The sequence below is a fragment of the Micrasema longulum genome, unplaced genomic scaffold (genome assembly GCF_059751315.1).
Source record: "Micrasema longulum isolate JH-2025_06_02 unplaced genomic scaffold, ASM5975131v1 h1tg000383l, whole genome shotgun sequence".
NCBI classification, from domain to species: Eukaryota; Metazoa; Arthropoda; class Insecta; order Trichoptera; family Brachycentridae; genus Micrasema; species Micrasema longulum.
In genome coordinates, this window is record NW_028277584.1 from 1 (window position 1) to 22,503 (window position 22,503).

At 31.7% G+C, this 22,503-nt stretch overlaps 3 protein-coding genes across 6 annotated transcripts in view; 2 read left to right on the forward strand and 1 right to left on the reverse strand.

Moving 5' to 3' along the window:
* Positions 1 to 1,256: 1,256 nt before the first annotated feature.
* On the forward strand, positions 1,257 to 4,573 carry LOC148282006 (sterol regulatory element-binding protein 2-like; the record flags this gene model as incomplete). The annotated part of the gene is made up of 2 exons (XM_088225700.1): positions 1,257 to 1,392; positions 2,690 to 4,573. Coding segments are annotated over 2 exons (354 nt in total), but the record flags the coding sequence as incomplete, so codon positions are not given.
* Positions 4,574 to 4,674: 101 nt separating this feature from the next.
* Positions 4,675 to 8,542, forward strand: LOC148282007 (putative U3 small nucleolar RNA-associated protein 11). Its single transcript, XM_088225709.1, has 3 exons — positions 4,675 to 5,247; positions 6,588 to 6,908; positions 8,272 to 8,542. The coding sequence occupies exons 1-3, from the start codon at positions 5,017 to 5,019 to the stop codon at positions 8,479 to 8,481; spliced, it is 762 nt and encodes a 253-aa protein (XP_088081835.1). The 5' UTR covers positions 4,675 to 5,016; the 3' UTR covers positions 8,482 to 8,542.
* The window catches only part of LOC148282008 (endothelin-converting enzyme homolog), a 168,232-nt gene continuing 154,261 nt past the window's right edge, over positions 8,533 to 22,503 (reverse strand). For all 4 annotated transcript variants that reach the window (XM_088225708.1, XM_088225705.1, XM_088225706.1 and 1 more), the window contains exons 3-17: positions 20,449 to 20,591; positions 18,772 to 19,029; positions 15,091 to 15,395; positions 14,073 to 14,249; positions 13,891 to 13,998; positions 13,524 to 13,668; positions 13,226 to 13,440; positions 12,960 to 13,136; positions 12,774 to 12,877; positions 12,227 to 12,285; positions 12,097 to 12,145; positions 11,948 to 12,015; positions 11,551 to 11,684; positions 11,303 to 11,473; positions 8,533 to 10,050 (exon numbers count right to left, since the gene is read on the reverse strand). In XM_088225708.1, the coding sequence (XP_088081834.1) occupies positions 9,874 to 10,050; positions 11,303 to 11,473; positions 11,551 to 11,684; positions 11,948 to 12,015; positions 12,097 to 12,145; positions 12,227 to 12,285; positions 12,774 to 12,877; positions 12,960 to 13,136; positions 13,226 to 13,440; positions 13,524 to 13,668; positions 13,891 to 13,998; positions 14,073 to 14,249; positions 15,091 to 15,395; positions 18,772 to 19,029; positions 20,449 to 20,591 (2,290 nt within the window). In that variant the 3' untranslated portion in view covers positions 8,533 to 9,873. The remainder of the gene's footprint in view (positions 10,051 to 11,302; positions 11,474 to 11,550; positions 11,685 to 11,947; positions 12,016 to 12,096; positions 12,146 to 12,226; positions 12,286 to 12,773; positions 12,878 to 12,959; positions 13,137 to 13,225; positions 13,441 to 13,523; positions 13,669 to 13,890; positions 13,999 to 14,072; positions 14,250 to 15,090; positions 15,396 to 18,771; positions 19,030 to 20,448; positions 20,592 to 22,503) is intronic.

Genomic DNA, 22,503 nt, shown 5'->3' on the forward strand with positions numbered 1-22,503 from the left:
TTGTGGGTAATTGTTTCATCTAGGTGAACTTCAAAATGATGGCACTTGTTAGTCACCCACTAAAAACATACTATTTTTTTGTACTCTATGAATGCTACAAATAGACAGTCAAATCATCATAACACTAGCCCAAAGCAACAGTGAGACAAACTCGAAATGTAGTAATTACACCGCGATATGAAGGTTTAAACTTAAGACCTGTCACTGGCTGGTAGAATTATCACTATATATTATAATAACTTCTGGTTCTCTGGCACAAGTTGGTAACCACATTTTATTAGTCATAAGATACTGCAATTTTCAAGTTAAAAGCTCACCCCAAATCAACAATTCATGTTATGACCATATTATGTGCTGTAATTGATATTTACTACTTCTACCATCACATTATTCGTGATATTCTTATCCTGAAAAATGGGGGCAGTACTGTATAAGCTCCTGATGTCACTGTAGATCTATTGTGATGGGTCCCTGTAAATTAGTTCTCACCCTCCAAGCCAAGAGTCTGGATACTGAGTGAAGAGTGAGTGTTCTCATATTGCTAAATCTCGCCCTCCAAGCCCAGGTCCTTAAAGTATCGAGCTATTAGGTAGGAGGCGAGTGCTCTAACATGCTCAGGTTTAACCAGTGGTCCCCGAGGATGCGGCTTCTTTTGTATTATAATGCATCACATTTACATAGAATGTGTATAAATGTTTCACCTGTACTGTGAAACCTACATCCTAAAGTTTTAGAAAGGTTCATTCTAGCAAGTTGTTTATTCGATCTGCAGTGCCCTGTGAGGGCTCTGGTGATAACCCTCACTTGGTTTTCACTAACTGACATACATTCCTAGCTTCTTTCTCATTCGTACATTTATAATTTTGTCAAGTTTGTAACGTAAATATATTTTTTAATTTAACGTCTTCTATTTTATTTCATTTTTTAATTTACACCACAACAAGCTAGAAAATTCAATTACACTGGTGAACTACAACACATAACACACCCAGGCTTGAAATAAGTCATGTTTGATTTTTGTGGTATTATCGGGAATCAATCTTGGCACCCCTTCCTCTCCCGTGTACTAGGCAGGTGTCTTAGCCATTGCGCTACGGAGGTCGCAATATTTTATAGTCCTGTAAATATTCACATGCAATTTTTAAAAACACCTATCTATTCATTTCTCAAAAAAGTCATCTGTTGATTTATTCATTCTCTCGTATGTCTAGGACGGTCCAGCAACATAAATCTCATGTTGATTTATCTTGTTTCAGTGGGTGTTGTCACGAGTTCTGGTGCACACGGCCGTACTACGAGTAGCTGCTGGAGCAGCTCCGGGACGGACTCAGGAGCTCTTAGAACGCTCTCTACAGCCTTCTTCACACCGACCACCACTTATCTGTGGCAAGGGTAAAGGATTCTTTCTTCATATATTCATGAGATTAAGATACCTCATTTCGATGGGTCAATAGCTTCTGTTGATAAGAGGAGAAAAAAACCTTTTTTAACAGATTAATCTTTATAGCAAAACCAGATTGAGTTCCTGAATTCAAATATTTTAATTGAATAAATTTTGCGTAGATACGTCTTTGTGTTATGGATAGAACCAATAATTAGAAACATTTCTGGAACTCGAAAACGCATTTTTATAGATACGTTTTTGTGTTATTGACCCATCGATTTGTGCTTCATAAATTATGTAAATTGTGTCAAAATTGCTTGGTGATTGAAATACGACATATACTGCACACACATGTTTTAAAGAATCTAATAATTCGAGAAAATTAATTTTACAGATGTTTTTTCTAGTAAGCATATTTTTCTTTCAATCATTTTTATCCATTCTACATTGGTTTGATTATAACGAGTTGCATTTTTTCATGTAAATGCTGCCTGTAATGGTGAATTAGAGCAATATTTACATATGTGTATATTCTAGAAATAAATGATAAGTTATACTTAAATCTAAAAATTTTAAATGATCAGTGACTGGGTTTCATTGCTTTCACGACATCTTCGAACTGGTGGACTTGCAATGAAGCAATGAAACTGGTCACCGGTTTTTCCAAATTTGTGGATTCAAGTGTCACTTGTCTTTTATTTCTATAATAACAATAAACTTCCACCAAGAATTTTCACAAAAAAACTCGAATGTTTTCAATACAATAATTATTGTTGGTTGTGAATTTTTACCAAGAAGTTCATGGAAGCCGAGAGAGAGGGGAGGCAAGTAGAGTTGGAGCTATGCAATGTCTTTTCCCTTTTATGTACTTTTTATTTGATATTTATATTTTTGTATATTTTTTTTTTAGAATTTAATTATTTTTTCCTCTCTCCTCCTGCATTCATAATAAATTAATGTGAAATCTGTAATTGGTCTTACTTTTTTTAATTGTTCTTTTGTACTTTGTATTTATATAAAGACTGTATGATTTCCTTAATAAATAAATACGTTTATAGTAAATATGCCTATTCTTAAATAATTTGTTTGTTTAAAACTTTGCTTTTTACTTCCAATATTTTGATTACATATTTACAAATCTAGGCAGAATGGTGGTGTTGGTAAATTGATCACTAAAACCGGGCAATGACAGGGCCACAAGCCAAATTCTCTTATTATTCCATTTCCATCTATACTATAATATCTGTGGTAACAATTTAAATGTTCGCTTATTTATTTTACTAATAAAATATTTTTAATGCGCAGATAGGGGCTTCATGGAGTGGGGTGGGGAAGCCGAACGAGCTGAAGCGTTATATGTCGCCTGTAAACATCTTCCGGAGTCATTACTTGCCGGACCGGGGGAGAGGGAAGGGATGTTGGCAGAAGCAGCTAAAACTTTGGAAAGGATCGGACATCTCAAGAGGCTTCATGACTGTTACCATCTTATGAAAAAGATTGGATCAACATCGGCAACTAATTGAATTGTCACAAGGAAAAATATACGCAGTACCTTACTAATGATTAAAATTATACATCTTATAAAACTTGTTAAATTATTGTATAATGTTCATGTATTCATTATCATTTATTATCATTCATTATTCTTATGGATTCCTCTTTAAGAGAGATGCTTGGACACTTTAGTTTTTATTTATCATCATCATCATCATCATTCCCTTTCCACGCCTAATGGTGCATAGGGCACTGCATTGGCATTGGCTTATATGGTCAATTACACACTCCTTTTGTAGCTTAGGATGTAAAAAAGTAACGCCATGTACCTTTGCATTAATTCAAGGGTGAATCTTTATTTGAAACACTAGATTTGTGTTTTTTTTAATGATTGCTTTTTGTTTTGAAACATTAAATATAAACTAACGCTGACTAGTCTCAGAAATACATGTTGCTTTGTCAGGGCTCTAATAATAATTAATTAATTAAATATTCTTAAAATTTACAAAAGATACTTTTCCATGTTATGTTTTATATATCAGTTTAGACTTGAGTATACAGTAAAATCTCATTTTTATGTTCCTCAACTTGACATTTTCCCGCTTTTAATGTCGAAATGTAATTTCCATTTTTCCCTGTACATTCTCTTATAAATATTCCCCCCAATTGATGTTTTTACATTTTTCATCATTTTACATTCAAAAACTCCTTCTGTGTCAAAAAAGCCAAAATTATCTTGAAATAAAAACAGCACTGCTTGCTGCGTCTGCCCAAATTGAAGAATAAAACTAAGTAAACAACAAATAGAGCATATAGTAAATTCAAAGTAGGTGCAGTGTAATTTATGTGTGTCTGACTTTCTTACCGGCTATTTTGCATTGAATTTCAATACGTTAGACAAATACACTCTTAGTGGGTTCTGATGTACTTTAGGGTCAGTCTTTATTGAATCCATGTATATTCTTTGAACAAAAACGGCATGTTAACATTTTAGTGAGTTGTAAAAAGCAGTTAATACTTGCTTAAGACGAATAGTCATTATATTAATAAATTATGATGAAGAAAGTTTTAAAATGTGGTAATAGAAATATTAATTAAAGTTGTAAAAATAACGTGAAAAGAAGATGGCAAAGAAAAAAGATCAAAGAAAGATATGTATTGAATTGTGAAATCACAAATTGAGTGTATGAAATAAAGGTTATACCTGGAGATTGTTAACAGATAAAATGGCATGCATTATTACGTTATTGTATTCTTATAAACAAAATTTATCGATACAAAAAATGGTATAGGAATAGGTCAAATTTTAAAAATAGTTTGGTCAAATGTTATATAGTCTGAATATTGTACGAGTGTGTAGTTTTAAAATGCCATAAAAATAAAGTTTTTCAATTAAAAGGGTAAGAAAGCGAGGTCTGTCTATTACTGTCGCATTATTATATGTAACATATCCAGTAACTACTAATATAAGTAGATTACTTTATAATTCCATTTATTTCGTCCGAGTTATGTGATTGATGACTTTTTATACCCTTTAATCATTTATATCTGCTATCATTTGTTATTGTATAAATACATTAAATTAATTTTAAAGTGCTTAAATATTTATAATTTTTATAATCTTAAGCATCTAATGTTTTATATTATTACAAAAATATTTTAATAAAACACATTTTTAATTAAATAAAAAAAAAACAGTTTTATTTTATCCAGTGTTTATTCTGTAGTTGGCTCCTTGTTTGAATTCCGATATTATCAAAACGCTTTGCTCTGCGTCAAGACCTACGTTTTTATTTTCTTTGGAATCCATGTACCGAATAATTCGGGTATGCGAATGACAGAGTTATCGATTTAGTTATTGGTAGGTTGTCATCACTATTTGTCAATTTATGGTTGTCATTTATTAGTAATCGTTCAGCCATCTAAACACGCCTCAATTTATTTTTATCTGTGGACAAATTGACAATTTCAGTTTGACATTTGAGTGGAGCGAGCGGTACTCAGTTCTGATTTTTTACTTTAGTATATTTTGTTTTGTGTGGTGTTGTTTCCAGTTATTAGTATTTTTAATAAGTTTAGTTAGTTGGTGTGTATTGTTTCTAACAACTTTGTTTTACGAGAAAGAGTGGTCTTTCAAAATGTCCTCGTGGAAAAATGCGGCCAAATCTAACCAAAAAACACATCGGGAAAGACACCAACCCGAAGCAAGGAAACATTTGGGTCTTCTCGAAAAAAAGAAAGACTATGTAAAACGCGCAAAGGATTTTCACGATAAAGACGCAACATTAACTTTACTAAGAAAACGTGCCCTGAACAAGAATCCCGATGAATTTTATTATCATATGATAAATTCTAAAGTAAAGAAAGGGGTACGTATTCATTGTTATAAATGAACTCAAAATTTGTGTAACCTTTCAAAAAAAAAATCTTCACGCTATTTTCCATTAAGGGTAGGTAGAGAGGATAGAACGCATAATTTTCGCTTCTTCTACATTCATACATCTTCTCATGCACGCACGCCGATTATTCCGACTTTTGAAATGTCCATCTTCAAGTATTTGTTGGATTTGGTCATGCCATTTCTTTCTCGGTCTTCCTCTATTTCTACATCTATCAACATTCGCACTGTAAATATTTTTAGCCGTTCTTTCGCTGTCTATTCGCTTTACATGGCTAAACCAATGCAGAGTTCCTTTCTTGATTTTGTCGATAATGTTTATCTCAGCCTTACATAATGTACAGATCTCAACATTTGTGCATCCATTGTACATAGTTTTACCACACATTGTCTGAGAGGTCGCATTTCGACAGCATTAAATCTGCTTTCCCTGTTTTTCCAAGTTCATACTTCACACCCATACATCAGGACCAGGACTCCATTGTGAACTGCTAATTTTGCCTCTTGCGACAAACATTTATTTGCCAAGGTTGATTAAAGTGCACCGTTCACTCTGTTCCCGGCACTCACCCTCCTTTCAATATCTTTCCGAGTCATTTCATCCCTAGTACAGTAATTTCACATTTAGTCATACTTTCATTTCTTTCAAAAACCATCACATTTGATTTATCGGCATTCATCAGCCAAATCACTTTCCTTGCATGCATCCTAGACTTTTGTGACCAAGAATTGCAGTTCCTCTTAGCAAGAAGCACGGCATCATCATCATACAAAATACAATTGATAGTTAAATCACTCATTTTTGCTCCCATACTTAAGCTTTTCATACAGTTACGAATATATACGTTGAACAGTCATGGTGACATCACACATTCCTGTTTGACTCGTTTAGGAAGGTCAAACCATGATGTGTATGATCCATTTACCCTAGCACATGTTGTGTTGTCTTTATACAGAGAAGCAATAGCCCATGTCAGATTTCCGCTCACCCATACTCTGATAACGCCCTCCATAATTTTTCTCTGTCAACTCTATCAAACGCTTTTTGCAGATCGACAAATGCGCAGAAAATCTTTTTGTTTTTAGCAAGAAATTTTATCTTTAAATATTATACACTTAAATCAATAGGCATTATCTTTTGCTTTGATTACGATGATGATGGAATAGTTCAGGAATGAGATATGTTTTTTTTTTTAGATAAAAGGATAGTAAATCTCGCTCTTTGTTCTGCTTTCAAATTAAATTATTTAAACAGTTACCCACATACCAAGTGAGACAGGTTGATGATGCTTACATTAAATTTATTTCTAGGAACACCACGAAAAAGAAGGGGAAGATGAACACACTCCGGAGCAAATCAAACTGATGCAAACCCAAGATTTAAAATACATTAACATGAAGAGGACTATTGAATCAAATAAAATCAGAAGGCTACAGTCAGAATTACATTTAATAGATACGGCTGATAAAGTTTCTAATACTCATACCTTTTTTGTTGATGATGAAAAAGTTAGTAAGGACTTTGATATCGCCAAAAGATTAGGCACTCACCCGTCACTGCTACAACATCGAACCAACCGATTGAGAATATCTGATTTGGAAAAAATGCAATTGCCAGACATTGATGCCAAGGTATATTATTTATATTTATTGCATTAAACACTCTTGGTGGTAATCATAAATATGTAAAGAATAGCTACAAAGATGATAGTAAATTTGTATGTAGGTTATAACAGTATATTTGTCTTTTTAAATATATAATTTACTTTTTAACCAATAAGGAGGTTAAGTGTTTTTTTTTATTTGTTAATATCTATCTGTTAATGACTATCAATCTAAGCCATTTTTTTTTATGTATCGTATTATCATTATAAAAAAAAATGATAGAAATGATCATCGCTACGATTTTTTAAAGTTCAGTAATTTTTTAATTACTTCGCGTGACGTCACTATTTCTCTTCGGTGAGTTGTCCTGATTGGTGGGTTGGCTTCCCAGAAACCGGAAAACTATCCTAACACTCTGTCATCAGTTGATTTAGAAGACGTTGTTATGTCATTTAAAGTTCCTAGTTCATTTTTGTGAATTTCTTCATACATTTTAGAGTAACTTTTACTGCATGTAAGAAAAGATTTTTTGTATCCAATTTCCTGTAGCACTGAACTTCCTCATTGTTAATAACTGGGCTGCGATTACAATTGGAAGTTAAAGACGTTATACCTTCACCATGACAGTATACCCTATTTTAAATATATAAAAATAAAAAAATTGTATCAAATGCGGAGTAAAGTTTCAGCATCACTTATTGGTTGAATTCAATTGTGTAAAGTATGTAGTTTCTATTTACAACTTTCAATAGATTAAATATATATTCTTCATCATTTCATTATTTTTTCCCTTTCCTCACCTAATGGTGCATAGGGAACTACACTAGTACACCAATCGCACCGTATCTTGAACATTTTTTGTTACATGAAGGTAAGATGATCAGTCTTACGCTTCAGGTATTTTACTTCAGGTACAGAAACCTGGGTACAGAAACCTGGGCTTGGAGGGTGAGAATGAATTCACGGGGACCTGTCACAATAGATCTTCATGGGTCGCAGGGACGCCGGGAGCTTATATAGCAGTGACCTCTACTTCAAAGAATAAGTCCCAAACTTACTTTTGTTCAGGGGAGAGTAAAAATAGTTTTTACTTCAGTAGTGAATGGTAGCAAAGTTTTTTTCTCAATATTTTTCTTTTTCACACCTACACACTGAATATACAAGTTTTATACACATAGATTATTGAAGTCCTAATAGAAAATGCCAAAATATTATTTTTGACCATTTGTGGACTTATGAGTTTTACAAGTTAGGGTGATGTTATCTGGTCCCAGTTTCTTTTATGTATTATCATTCCCTATGAAGCCAATTAACCGTGTACTTCAAATTTTCATCAAATATCTACTCGCATTGGAGTTAAAATATCTTTAGTGAATATAAATTATTTCAGACTCTCGAAGCTATGAAGAATAAGCGCGATAAGTCCTATAAGGAATTAGCTAAAAGGATCCAGAGGGAAAAGGATTTGACCATAATTCAACAGAAAATGGAACTAAAAAGGCATCTGCAGGGTAAAAAAACTAAAAAACCTAGAAGGATCAAGGCAGCAACCAAAAATTCAGCTCCTGTCTATGAGTGGAAATATGAACGGAAGAAGTAATTTGTACTAAATTACATTGTTATATTCCACCAATAAAACACGTTTTTAATATTTTCTTTAATCTCATTTATTATTTAATTAACATTTTAAGGTTTATTCTAGGTTATGTTATCTATATATGTCTCCATTTAAATTTACATCAAAATATTGAATAGAACCACACTTTTAAGAGAGTAGTATAAAGTGAAACAAAACTCAACAACCAATTTTTGTGTATCTAAACCTTACAGCCCTATTTAGGTGTTCAAGTATGCAATATCAGCAAAGGTGACTCAGTTTTTTAAGTCAGAAAATCTTCCAGTCTATTATTTCAAAGATACATAGATTTTTAGTGTCTTTTTGTCTGCACAACATTAACGGCTTTATTTCTACAGCATTCTCATTTGCAAATTCATTGTTTTTAAATCTCTGTTTGGTTAATAAACTATTGAATAACTCCAAATCTTATCAAGTTAATAAAAAATATCACCACGTTGATGTCAAAATTAGGTGTGTATTTAAATTATTGACCATTAAGCTATCATCCTTTATTTTTTGTTTTAAATTTGATTGAAACGGGATTTATTTACACCCATTTCATTTTTTGTTGCTTATTGATTTTACAAATGAGTACTGGACAAGCAGTGTTTTCTAAAAATATTTTTTTCTTGTCCAACTTATTATAATCGGACAACAAAACTCCTGGTACTGGGTCTGGTACTAAATTCTTAAACTTAAGTAATTTTTTAAACATTCTCATTCAATAAGAGAATATCACACAGCCAATTAATTTGACACCCAAGAATGTAAATTAAAACTAACAATGTGGTACACTACGCTAGCATACTATCCACAGTAAATGTTGAATAAATTTATCGGTGAAATAACTTTATTGAAAAAAAACAAAAAATTAAGCTGTCGAATATGCAATTTTACTAAATATTTTACAAATTATCCAATAATATTGAAAACCAATATTTTACATGACTTATGAATGAACTATTGTCTATTAGGATTCAATTTTTAGTATACAAACAATAGGAATGTAATTGGATGCATAAGGTTTATTATTTTTAAAAACTTACACGCTAAAAAAAATACTTAAATCAACTTCAATTGTTTATCAAACCTACATATTTTAAAGACATATTGTTTTCATTATAGAGAGCCCAATTAAATATAGTATTGTGTATTTATATATACCTAAGCATAAATACATGATGAATAAAAAGGCAATCAGATTAAGAAGATATTACCTATATACATCTTAAAATAATTTTCTGCACTAATTTACTGGAATCTTTGAAAAAAGATCGATAAATTTAAAAGGTTAACAAAAAAGAAGTTATTACATTAGATTATTGTTTTATGTCAGTCTATCTTTGGTATCTTATATCTAAATCACAAAGTTTTCTACCACAAAATGCATTTGTGTTCCGGGTTCATAGCAGAACCCACCGGACATGACCAAGCCTCTGCAAATTCTTTTGAATTACTCAGTGTACCGATAACTCTTATTTTATTTGGACTGTGAACACCTTCTACCAGTTTTGATTTAAGCGCTCCAACTGTAGAGTTTCCACACCAGATCTGTAATCATAATAATATTGTAAATATGAAGTCTAGAAAATCACATTTTGGTTTGATCCATACAAAGACAATTTCTACAAAAGTTAACAGAGCTGATAGATTTTGATAGAAATTAAAATACATGGTGATTGACCCATTAAATTTATTAATATTAGAATGTTTGACTCTTACTTTTTTTTATTTTTTTTTATATTTATTTCTTAAGTTAGCTTATATTAAAACTAATATAAACTATTATGTACATTTACATCATCTATATATATTTACATTTCCTTACAGTAACTTATACATTTATTTTTAAATTCTTTCAGACACTTTTCATTCTTCATACATTCAGGCATCTCATCATACATTTTTAAACCCTTATACATCAAACAATTTTGCGACTCAGCTCTTTTCAATAATGGTAGTCTTATTTTATCCTTTTGTCTAGTAGCATATTCATGACAATTTTTAAGACAACTTTATCCTTAAAATATTTTGGTAATTTATTGTGAAAAAATTTATGTATAAATATCAACATATTAAATTTAAGTCTCCTTCTTACAGATAACCATTTTAGTTCATCTCTCATTTTTTTTACATTGCTATATTTATTTTTCTTAAGAACTATTCTCATCGCTTTATTTTGTAAAATTTCTAGTTTATTTAAATTTCCTTCGTTTGCTAAAAATAATATTGTTGAGCAGTAATCTATATGTGGAAGAATGATTGTTTTGTAAATTAGTTAACTTTCACTGAAATGTCTTTGTGATGAAGAGTAACCAGACTTCTTTTCCACATTCATACATCAATGCTGATTATTCTAATTCTTTATATTCATTTAGTATGTGTCAAACTAGATTTAACAACATTTATTTATCAACCTCTCTTGGCACTTGCATGTAGATGATTGCACCAAGATTTATACCAATGTCGGTAGCAACGTCAGCATAAACCTTGGTGCTATTCTTTGGTCACCTAATAAACGGACACATGACTATTGGGACCATTCTATTCTAAAAGACCATTGTTTCACTTTTACAGATTACACAGACTGGGTATAGTCTAAGCTTAATCAAGTTGCATAGCTCAAACTTTATCATATTTTGCGTAATCTATAAATAACATTTATGTTTTAACCTACTCAATTAGGAAACATTAATAATGTTACGAAAATTATGTATTGTATAGTAAAATAATTCACTGTACAATTGTTCACTGTTTGAATCTGAAGCCAATTAAATTCTTTAAGTATGAATTGGCATATAACCTGAGCAAATCCAAGGAAAAATAGTTGTTCAGGGGTATACTGTTCCATACTCGGTAAACGATATTTTTTAATGGAAGCATTTCTTGTTGTAAATAATGTATAGGCGTGCAGGGCCGATCTTAATCCACCATTATCTGCTATATTTTCTCCTTGTGTATTGATTCCATGGACCTATAAAAAATATTCATACAAATTAGTCACAAGAGTTTGTCAGATTTTTGTACATTGCCTCTTTTTCAGTTACTTACTGTGTAATTTGGAAGTTGTTCCATATGGTATTGGTTATACTGGTCGATGATACATTGAACTTTTCCATGATAATGTTCAAGAGTTGCTGCAGACCACCATTGTTTTAAGTTTCCATGTTCGTCATATCTTCTTCCTAAAATTATACTCATTATAATTGAGCAGTTATTAATTTGGATTTGAACAAATTGACTAATAAAACAAATTCAGACCAAATATATTAAGTAAAACCGTTGTTTGACTAAACAAAAAAGACAAATTGTCTTTTTTTTAAACTGACAAATACATATTTTCTTTATAAAGTGGCAATTTCAGTACACCTGCTTTTATCAGAAATATAATGAGAACACATAATATATTTTTCAAACAATAATTTTAAAAAAAGGTTAACTGACAAACCTTGATCATCAAATCCATGAGTTACTTCATGTCCCATTATGGCACCGATAGATCCATAGTTAATAGCTCTGAAAAATGATAAAATGTATTAATTTCAATTTTCCCATAAAAATGTATTTTTTTATTTATTAAAGTAACTAAAATCATACTCAAGTCCATTTCCATAGAATGGCGGTTGTAGAATTCCAGCCGGGAATGCTTTAAAAAGAAAATAATAATTATTTGACATCTGTGATAAGTATAAAGTTCATTGTAAATGTAATTATAATATTTACTCACTGACAGAATTCAGTGTTGCGGAATAAAATGCATTCACAGTTGTAGGTGTCGCAACCCACCTAAAATAACAAAGTATAATTTAATTATATAGGTTATACAATAATGTAAGAAATTATTAATAATTTCGTAAGTGCCTAGTTTAAAAGTCAGTAAATACAAAATGCCAGACACTTAAGCATTATGATCGATAGTGAGACCAAAATAATAAGATATTATTTATCCATGAAAGACATAGTCATTTGATTATTTATGATATTTATAGATTATTTTTTAATTTAGAATTCACTTTCTCAAGAGATTTTATAAATTTCTAAGTACTATAGTATAGCATACAATGCACACCCCTACCACTCCTACACTAATGTACCCGCATAACTGTTGATGTCAGATAGAACCAGTCAATAAAATGACTCGTAACTGAACATGCATATCACTCTCTCCCGCTCGCATACATTCGCACCTAAAGTAGTGACTCCGATGTGATATTTGTGGTAGGGGAATGCATGGTATGTTATAATAACTAAGAAATAATCATTGTTAGTCTTACCTATTTCTATCTGGTTTTTTTCTCAAGCTTTCCAAGTTATTTTTAACTGAAACATTTGTCAACTTTAAGTATGTTTCAAACAGTTCTCCTTCCTCAATTTCAGTCTGAAAACAGTTCACGGATATTAAAACAGGTTCAAAATATTGATTATTGTTCAAATTCTAAAGAATTAAATAATAAACACACATCTTTATAGTTAGAATCGAGTTGGTCTTCGGTCAAAAGCCACGCCGGAAACCCAACAAAGTTACGTATAGCTTTTAGTTTGTTTAAAGTTTTGTATCTTGTCGTGTTGTCCATCCAATCAAGATCCATAACGGCCCCGGAAAATGCCTGTCTTACGTCCTCGAGCATTTCAATAGCCTGGAATATTTCCAATTTATATTATCACATCTTTACTAGATAATATTAATTTACATCAAAAAATTATATCAGGTAAATGAAGTATTTACTTTTTTTCTTGAAGTTTGGTCAAAGTGTCTTCTTACATAAAGGTAACTGAGCGCAATGCCAAAATTAGCGTTCACATTTGCGGTACACCCTTTCCAGCGAGGTGTTCTTTGCTGCAGTCCGAACACTTCTTTGGAGAATGAAAATCCCAAGTCTCTGAATGCATTAATCGTCAGAGGTGCTATGGTAGAAAATACACTCCACCAAACAAACTTTTCTGTAATAATGACGAGAAAACATGTTAATGAAAATGCTGCTAAACATGTTTTGCTTTTTTACTTTTAGGAAAAAATAAGTTACCTATTATTAAATCATCTGTGGCTGCTAACATGACTGAAAGTTTCTGAAGGTAAGGTAAGTCCATTACTATGACTCTATCATCTTTAGGAGATAAGATGATATTCGTATTTCGGAAGGCATATTCTAAATAATCCGCCCACTGCATCTAAAAATAATTAAAAGAATATACAATTATCAAAACTACGAAATGTGGTATTTTTATTAACTGTTATTTAAATATGTGTGCAACTTAATTAACTATGAAAATAAAATCTCGCTCACCGCAGTACCGAGTACCGGAACAAAGTTTGATGTTAGAAACATAGGTTTATTAAGGAAAATACAGTCTTAAAAATCAGAATAATGATATTTTTTATTGATGACTTACATCTCTCCAAGCTTCTGGTCCACCAGTAGCACCCTCAATTAATTGAATAATGCTTACTTCATGGAATAAATGACTCCCACTTCTTCTAATTTCTGATGGAGTCATTATCTAAAAAGAGAAATGATGGGGTCAAAATGGTTTTCAGAATTATTGATTTCATTCTTAGAGTAATTGTCATTTACTTGCGCTAATCCTGTGCTGAAACCAATAATATCCTCTGCAAATTGATCTGCATCGGCTTCGGGGTCAAATTTTATGATCATCGAAGCGATGTATTTTCTGTACTGGCCTATTTCTGTTGAAAATTTAGTTGGGTTAACTAGATAGCGTTCACTAAAGCCGGGAGAAACCTGCTCAACCTGAAAACAATATAGACATTTAATGAAGATCGATTGATCACCTTCGATTAGTTTTTACATTTATTTTATTTTATTACATATAACAAAGATAATAATCAGAATTACTTACACAATTTTGACTACACACTGATTGTTTTTTTTTTTTACAATAAATTTTTGTTTCTTTATGGTCCGGTCAGGTTAGAAGAGATGGAGGGTTTCGGAAATAGACGGCTACTTTGTATAATGACACTCAGTAACTTTTCTATGTCTACCGGTTTTGAGATGTACCCGTTTCTTGGTCAGGACACTTATTACCCTAACATGCAAATCCCATTGTAACGGTCACCCTATTACCCAGTAAATTCATACTCCTCTCCTCTTTATTATAACGATTGGTCCCACAAAAATTAACTTTTCTTTATAATCAGCTATCATCAGGGATGGCTTTTGATAACATTGGTTTTATATTTTTGTGCAACTACTATGGTGATTTGCTTGGTGTAATTAGTGTCCTGAAGAAGAGACAGGCATGTATCAAAACCGGTAGACATAGAAAAAGCGATAAGTGGTGATATACAAATATTTACTAACATGTATTGAAATGTTTGACTACAAAGGTAATGCAATATTTGAAAAAATAATATAATAGGCAAACAAATGCCCATTCTAATTTTTATCTCTTACTTTTTTAATTAAAAAATATTTGAACTAAATGAGGTATAAGATTTTTTGTTTGTTTATTGAAAGTAGGAAATTTAAAAAAAAGATTACTGATAGCTCTATTTAATTTTTATAATTTATTTTTACTGTCTGCAACGCAGATAAATTTTTTGTTTTAATAGAAATACATTATACTTACAACTAGTCTATTTCTTGAAGTATTTCTGACATCTTCAGCTACATGGAGTCCAACCAGGGCACTGAGTCCCAGTAATCTCCGAGCACGTCCCGCTACAATCTGCCAGGGTGTTTTTGGCAAATATGACGAGACAATATCATTTTCAGTTATTGTTCCATTGACAGAATCCTTTTCGACGTCATCTTTTGTGGTGTTGATGCTGTTAGTTTCATTCTCTTTCAGTTTGTTACCGGGTGGGAAGGTTGGAAGGCCCACAAGCTCGAGTGTGCGCTTGATTGGTTCCACACCATCAGCTTCTAACTTTTCTAAAAGGGTAAAAGATAAATGAATTACTTACTAATTTCAAGCATGCAATAATGTATTTTCTTGTAAATTTCAATGTGAATAAAAAAGGGATGTAAGTAATATTTCACACTCGAGGGTTTCTATAAAAAAGTTTTATTTTTAAATATAATAGTATTATTAGAATATAATTTTTAAATTTGTTTGAAAATGAACACTTGCATATAACAGATGAAGCAGTTTAGATTTCCATTCTGAATACCAAATATCATGAGAATATTATGAACATATGTAACAAACTTTAAAAAATAAAAATATTAAAACAAATTTTATTTTAACCATTTATTTTTTATATATTTTCTTCCGACATGGTTTCAAAAGCCAAACAAGCTTCTTTATCAAGGTATAATTAATTATTGCATCATATCCTATCTTATTTTAACATTGTTCACTAAACATTTAATCTAAATATATGGAGCTCCATGTATTTTCTAATTAGCTAATAAGTCTAGTCTTTTGTTATGTTGTTCTTGTAAAAATGAGAAGTATGGAAGTGAGTGGATACGGTCTTTAAAACTAGACAGGAGTGGATTAAAGGGAATATTGTTTATTTGGTTATTTATTATTTTTTTCTTATTATGAATAGCTTTTTTAATTTCTAAGACTTCTAAGTTACCTAATTTTAATATTTTATTTTCGTGAAGAATTTTTTATTCAGTGAAAACACTTAAAATATTAAAATTATGATTATTTATTTATTTATCAGATGGTTTTCTAATTCAGAAAACATATTATTATTCAGGCACCATAAGTGTTTTTTTACTCCAGTATTAAAGTTTCTTTTTGTTTTCCAATGTAGATTGAATCGCAATCATTACAAATGAATTGGTATTTGCCAGATTAATTATATTTAGAGACGTTATCATTGTGCTTTTTAAATAATGACCTTTACTGTTCGTTGTGTAGAATACAGGTTTAATGTTTAATGGTAGAGAATTAGATAATTGTTTAGAGAAATTGACATTATAAAAAGAATCTGCCACGAAAAGGCGTATTAATTTCATTAGCATGCTAGTGAAATGAAAAATAAAGCACCAATTATTAACACATGCGTACTTACTGTGAATAGACGATAGCATTATATATTATATGGGTAGGTACCACTAGATTAATAAGTATTATTATTTGATTAATAGGATGTTTATTCTCGGTACTGGCAAAAAACAATCACGGATGCTCTTCTCTAGGCTTCAAAAACAATGTATTGTTACGGCACTACATTCTGAAATACTTGATGGTCTTTTTTAAAGCAATTTGTCGAGAATACAATTGTGCGAAAGTGACATCATTAAATCTATCATTTTCATTTAGATGCTGATTGAATAAGATAATTAATTTTGTTTTTTAACGGGTGGGGATAATTAATTTTGTAACCTTTATGTAAATAATTTGGTATGGAATATTCCATACCAAATTATTTACATAAAGGATAATATTAGAAAAAAAATACTTATACTTACCTATAAAGCAATATATAATATAAAACACATACATAAATAGATATTTATATTGGTTTTAAAGGTTGTCATAAATACAAATCTGTACCATAAAGGATAAGCCACAGGAGTCAGATTGAACGAAATGTTCAGGAAACAAGATTTTGTGATTGTGCGCTTTTCAAAACATAATCACTTTTAAAGTGACTCTTGCTCAAATGAAAGACATAACCCCAACAATACATCACATACAAATAATATAATCACTAGATCCTCAACACAAAGACAACTTAAACGTATAATACAAACTAATACCACTTTCGGACAAAGGGATTTTGAGTATTATTCAATTAAAATCTATAACCTACTTCCACTATCTATTTAAACAATTAGTAATGAGAAAATGTTTAAAAAGGCTATAAAAAAATATATAGCGGAGCTAGGTAGAAGTAAAATGGACTGTCTCATTCGCCTAAACCAATATTGAATCAACTGCTCCACAAGTGTACAGCTTATGTTAGGTTTTTGTTATTTTCATTGTGCGTTTTGTAATATAAATAATATAGATGAACATATATATCTAGTTTTTAAAACAGTCTGAATATTTTGTTTATTATCTCTGTTTATTAAGTTAGTCTTCTTTGTTTATTCTCAAATGTAAAAACATTAAAAAAAGTATATTGTTAAGTGTCCTCGGGTAACCCCAGTGAGGTCACATTATTTTTATTATTGTTTATAGTTTGTAAGAGTAAAATATGAATAAATAAAAAAATTTAAAAAGCCAAATGAGATAATTTCATATTATTAATATTTTTAATTTTAATAATACGAAATAAAATATGTTATTAAATTATTCAGGTGTTTACCAATTAAAATGCATTTCTTGTCCTTCATGCAGAACATCAAGAAATTTCGATATTCATGTTAAAGAACATATGAAGTGCTTCACAATAACAATTTTTCTGAATTCACAAATCGCCTAATCAATTTAAATCATGACTTTAATAAAAATACAGGAGTTAAAATCTTACATACAAATAATAAAGGGTTAAAAGTAAATAATATGGAAATATTTCACATTCGGAAAGCTTTAAAAAATAATGTTCCTTTGATCAATAATCAAACAACCTTTCAATATAGCCCGTTATACGAAGTTCCATTGTAATGGTCATCCTAAACCTACTCAAAAACTCAAGCTCTTCCTTCCATCCCCTCTCCTTTTTTCAACTATTTCTCAAACAACATAAAATATTTTCATAATCTAATCAGTGCATGTTTGTCCTAATCAGTGCATGTGCTTATTAAAATGCGTGTCGTGTTGGTTTTATATTTTTGTGCAACAAGTATGGTGAAGGTGTATAGTGGGTTTTGGATGTTGATTTATTGGTGTCCTGACAAAGAGACGGGTACGTCTTTAAACCGGTTGACATAGAAAAGTCGGTAAGTGTTTTTTTAAATATTTTTATATATATTTGGACCCCTGTATTTAGTAGCCTTATGTGTTATGTACAAGGCTAAGGTACTCGGAAAAAATCGTTTTTGTTTGTCTTGGAAATGGGATGTTCGATCACTGATTTTGATTTATTATATGGTAATTGGTTATATACAAATATTTACTAACATTTAGAGATAATTTCAATCTATTAAGAACTTTCAGTGTAAAATCGGGCTGTGGTCCGGTGGCTAGTGTTGCGGACTCACGGATCAGAGGTCCGAAGTTCGAACCCCACTACCTCAACTTGATTTCCATTTTTCAATAGCGAGTTATTTACAACTTGTTGAAAATGGCCACCAAAATTGAAATATTTTAGTAAATTATAAAGAGCGCTAATATTTCTTTTTATAAAAAACTTCTTTTTATAATTATACTTTGTTAAAGGCATATGTCGGTCAGTACACTAACCCGTGTCCATGCAAGTCCTGTAGAGCGCCTTGGCCTTGCGCACACTGGTGGGCTCCGGGGGATCGGGGGGCCCCTGGGGCGGCTCCTCCAGCAGCAGGCGCAGCGCTCGCGCCAGCCCCTCACGCAGCACGGCCAGCTGGTCCCAGCTCGTGGCCCACTCGGGCACGGGGTTCCGCTGCTCCCAGCCCCCGCACGCGAACTGGTAGAAGTCTTGGCACGGCTCCACGGACCTGTCCATGGCGGCCGCTATCCGAGAGGCTATGAAAGAGATAGTCATTTTTGAGAAGGAAATATGGAAGTCTAGGTATTTACAGGTCTCAAATGGATGTTCCCTTTATTTTATTATCTCTTTGAACATGCAAAACTACCTATTTTCTACCTGAGAATTTTGGTTTTTATATGAAATTGTTGCCAGCATTTTTATTTCTCCTCTCGTAACTCATAAATGAGGCGGTCAGAGCAGAAGTGCCGTAACCTGCAAATAGGTATAAATTGACTTAAATATTGAAAAGGGTCCATAACCACGCATTCTATGAACTAGAAGGGATTGGACCAATGCTTTCCCCTACATTAATAAATAGCACTGCTCACACCATTAGCAGTTTGTACACAGGGTATGTATTATTCACCAACTCCATGCGATAAGGAAGTTTAGTGTTTTAAAAAAATATATATTTGTTAATAGACTATCAAACTAAAGCAAAAAAAATAAATACTTTTATGTACCGTATTATCAGCGCTATGATTTTTTAAACTTTTGTGATACTGAAATTGCCGCATGTGCGACGTCATAAATTCTCTTTGGTGAGTTCTGCTGATTGGTAAATTGGCTTCCTGTAAACCGGAAATCTATCACAACATTCTACCATTGGTTAATTCGGAATGTGACGGAAGTGACGTCGTTCAAAGTGGTTTGCTTTTATTAAAATCATTTTTACTATTTTTTTCATACATTTTCAAGAAACTTCGTTGTAGAATTTAATACTCCAATTTTTACCGCGCGTAAGAAAATATTTTTTATATGCAATTTCTCGTAGCATAAGATAAATAATTTTTTGTTTTGTACACCCTTTTGTGAAAAGGACCTAAATCATATTAGTATTTGTTACAATCAATGTGGTGTAGTGGTCAAGACGCTTGACTCAAGCACGGAAGGTTCTGGGTTCGATTACCGGTGAGAACACAAAAATTTAAATTAGATTTTTCTCAAGCCTGGGTGTTCTGTGATGTAATTCACCACTGTGATGGGCTTCCTGGCCTGTTGTGGTGCAAAAATAAATAAAATAAAATAAATGAAATTATTTATAGTGTAAAGTTGCCGCAAACCAAGTTTTGTAAAATTTCCATCGAAAATAAACGTAAAAATGGCATTTTTCAATAAAAAAATGATAAAAGCGCCATCTATGAATAATAAGTTTCATGTTTTCGTTTAGAATCACTTTTAGATCGCCATAATACGAAATGTGTCGGTCTTAATATATTGATAAAGTGTCAAATTTATGTGCATTAAACATATTTTTAAATAAAGGTAAATTGAATGTATATTACACTATAACTAGTTTTATTTTATTTTGATCTGTGGTTAAAAATTGCGATTCAGCCCTTGCGGCACTCTAGACGGGTGCAATTTTCGCAACGGCTAAACTTCAACAAACGCTAAATTGAATCGACGTTTACCTGTCGTAACACACTCTTCAGACAGGCATGGTCGGGGAGCCCTTTGGCCAAGGACGAAGAAAGTCATGGCACAGAAACATACTCCTGCCAGGACTATGGACAGGAGAACAACCAGAACTGACGAACATCGCACTGGTCGATCCCTGAAAAGAAGAAAGGTATTATTATGCAGTTGTACGCTTTTGATGCAGTTCTTTTAGCAAGCAGCAAGGAGAATTTACAACAAATAGTATCTACAATGTGTGGTGTATTAAGAACAACGTATGATAATGGTACATCTTTATTAATCATAATAAAATACATTTGTTACATAGGGGACTTATTGCCGCTAGCAATTTCTTACGGTCTGACCAAAAACAAATAAAAAATATAATAGTTATTCAAATTAAATTTAAAAAATCAATCACAAAGTTATGGTGTCTAGTGCTTATATAAATTTAAATTGACTCCGTTGTATCTTCCAAATAAACATTAATACTATAATGCAGCGGATCCCATTTTTTTCTAGCTTTAGACCATAATTGATCTACCTTTTTTTGACGAAACCCCATCTTGACAATAAAAAAGTAAATTATCTAAAGACCCGTGACACCTTAATGTTTGGCTTTAAAAAAAAGATTGTATTTTGAATTAAATATATTTACCGCACGCATTTAATGTGAATAACAAATTTGCAATAGTTTTAATTATTTAGCAGTAAAATCCTACGAAGCAAGAGGTCTCGGGTTCGATTCCCGACATGATTGATATGAAATATTTATTTGAAAGGGTGTTTTCACATCAGAATATTTCATAGTCTCTGGACTGGTACCTGAAGCGTAAGACTGATCATCTTATCTTCGTGTAACAAAAAAAATGATCAAGGTGCGCTGCAATTGGTGTAACAATGCAGTGCCCTATGCATTATTAGGTGCGGAAAGGGACTGATGATGATGAAGAAAATCAGGTTTATGTCCGGCAACTGAATACGGAGATCTGCAGAGGCATCCAGTCTAGGTCTGAACTTGTTTTTAGTGTAGGCGTGTAGTCAAAAAGCCAGTCTCACACCAGTAAGTCAATACAAACGGAAGCATAACCATGATAGTCTTCTCAACGGCTGCAATAATCTTTAAGTCCAATCTTAAATGTTTTCTACGACAATACGCCCTAACACCTTTTTGGAACCGCTGCTATACTGACATTTTAAAAATTAAAAACACCTTTAACACTTCAAAAAAAAATTGTAAAATAATCTTTTTTCCGGCCATTCATATAGGCCCTCTCTAAATAAACGATTTTTTCGCCAACGAAATTTTCAATATACTTTTGTTTCTAGTGATCGTGACTATTTTCCTGTTTACAAAAATATTCAGGTCCTGTTTTTACAATAAGACAAAGCTTCATAATATAAATACTTGTCAATGTTTTTTTAAATATTTTTTATTATTGATAAAACATATAATGCATGAACAAGATATTATTCTCCCAGGAGTTATACAAAAAAAAAACTCATTTGGGACGGTAAATAAAAAGAAAATGTTTTTGTGACAATACATAATATCGGTTAATACAATCCAAAATAGTAAGAAAACATAATATTAGAAACATGAAACACACTATTATACACGATTTATATAAATTATACTAATAACTATCGCTATCAATAGTAATATTTGATATTTTGTTTAATATTAATGTTAATAACACGAATAAATTTGCTATTAGACTTTTCGTATTTTAGTTCATCGGGCAGTTTATTAAATTGGGAACGGCCAATATTTTCCAGAAACTTTTTGCCGAACTTCGCTGAGCGAAATTTTGATACATTAAAATTTTTTGGGTTCGTGTATTGTGGTTGTGAATTTCATGTTTAAATGCGTATTTTAAATTTGTGTGAGCAGAAAAGTTTATGATATTTAAAATAGCGTTAGTGATGCCATTACGCAGAGCCATTCATTATAACCTTTAAAGGAAGTATTTTTGTCTGTCGGTAAACATCCTTGATACGGGAATCCCATTTCAGTCCAAGAATGTTTCTCAGAGCTCTGATCTGAAGAACTTGTATCTCTGAGATCT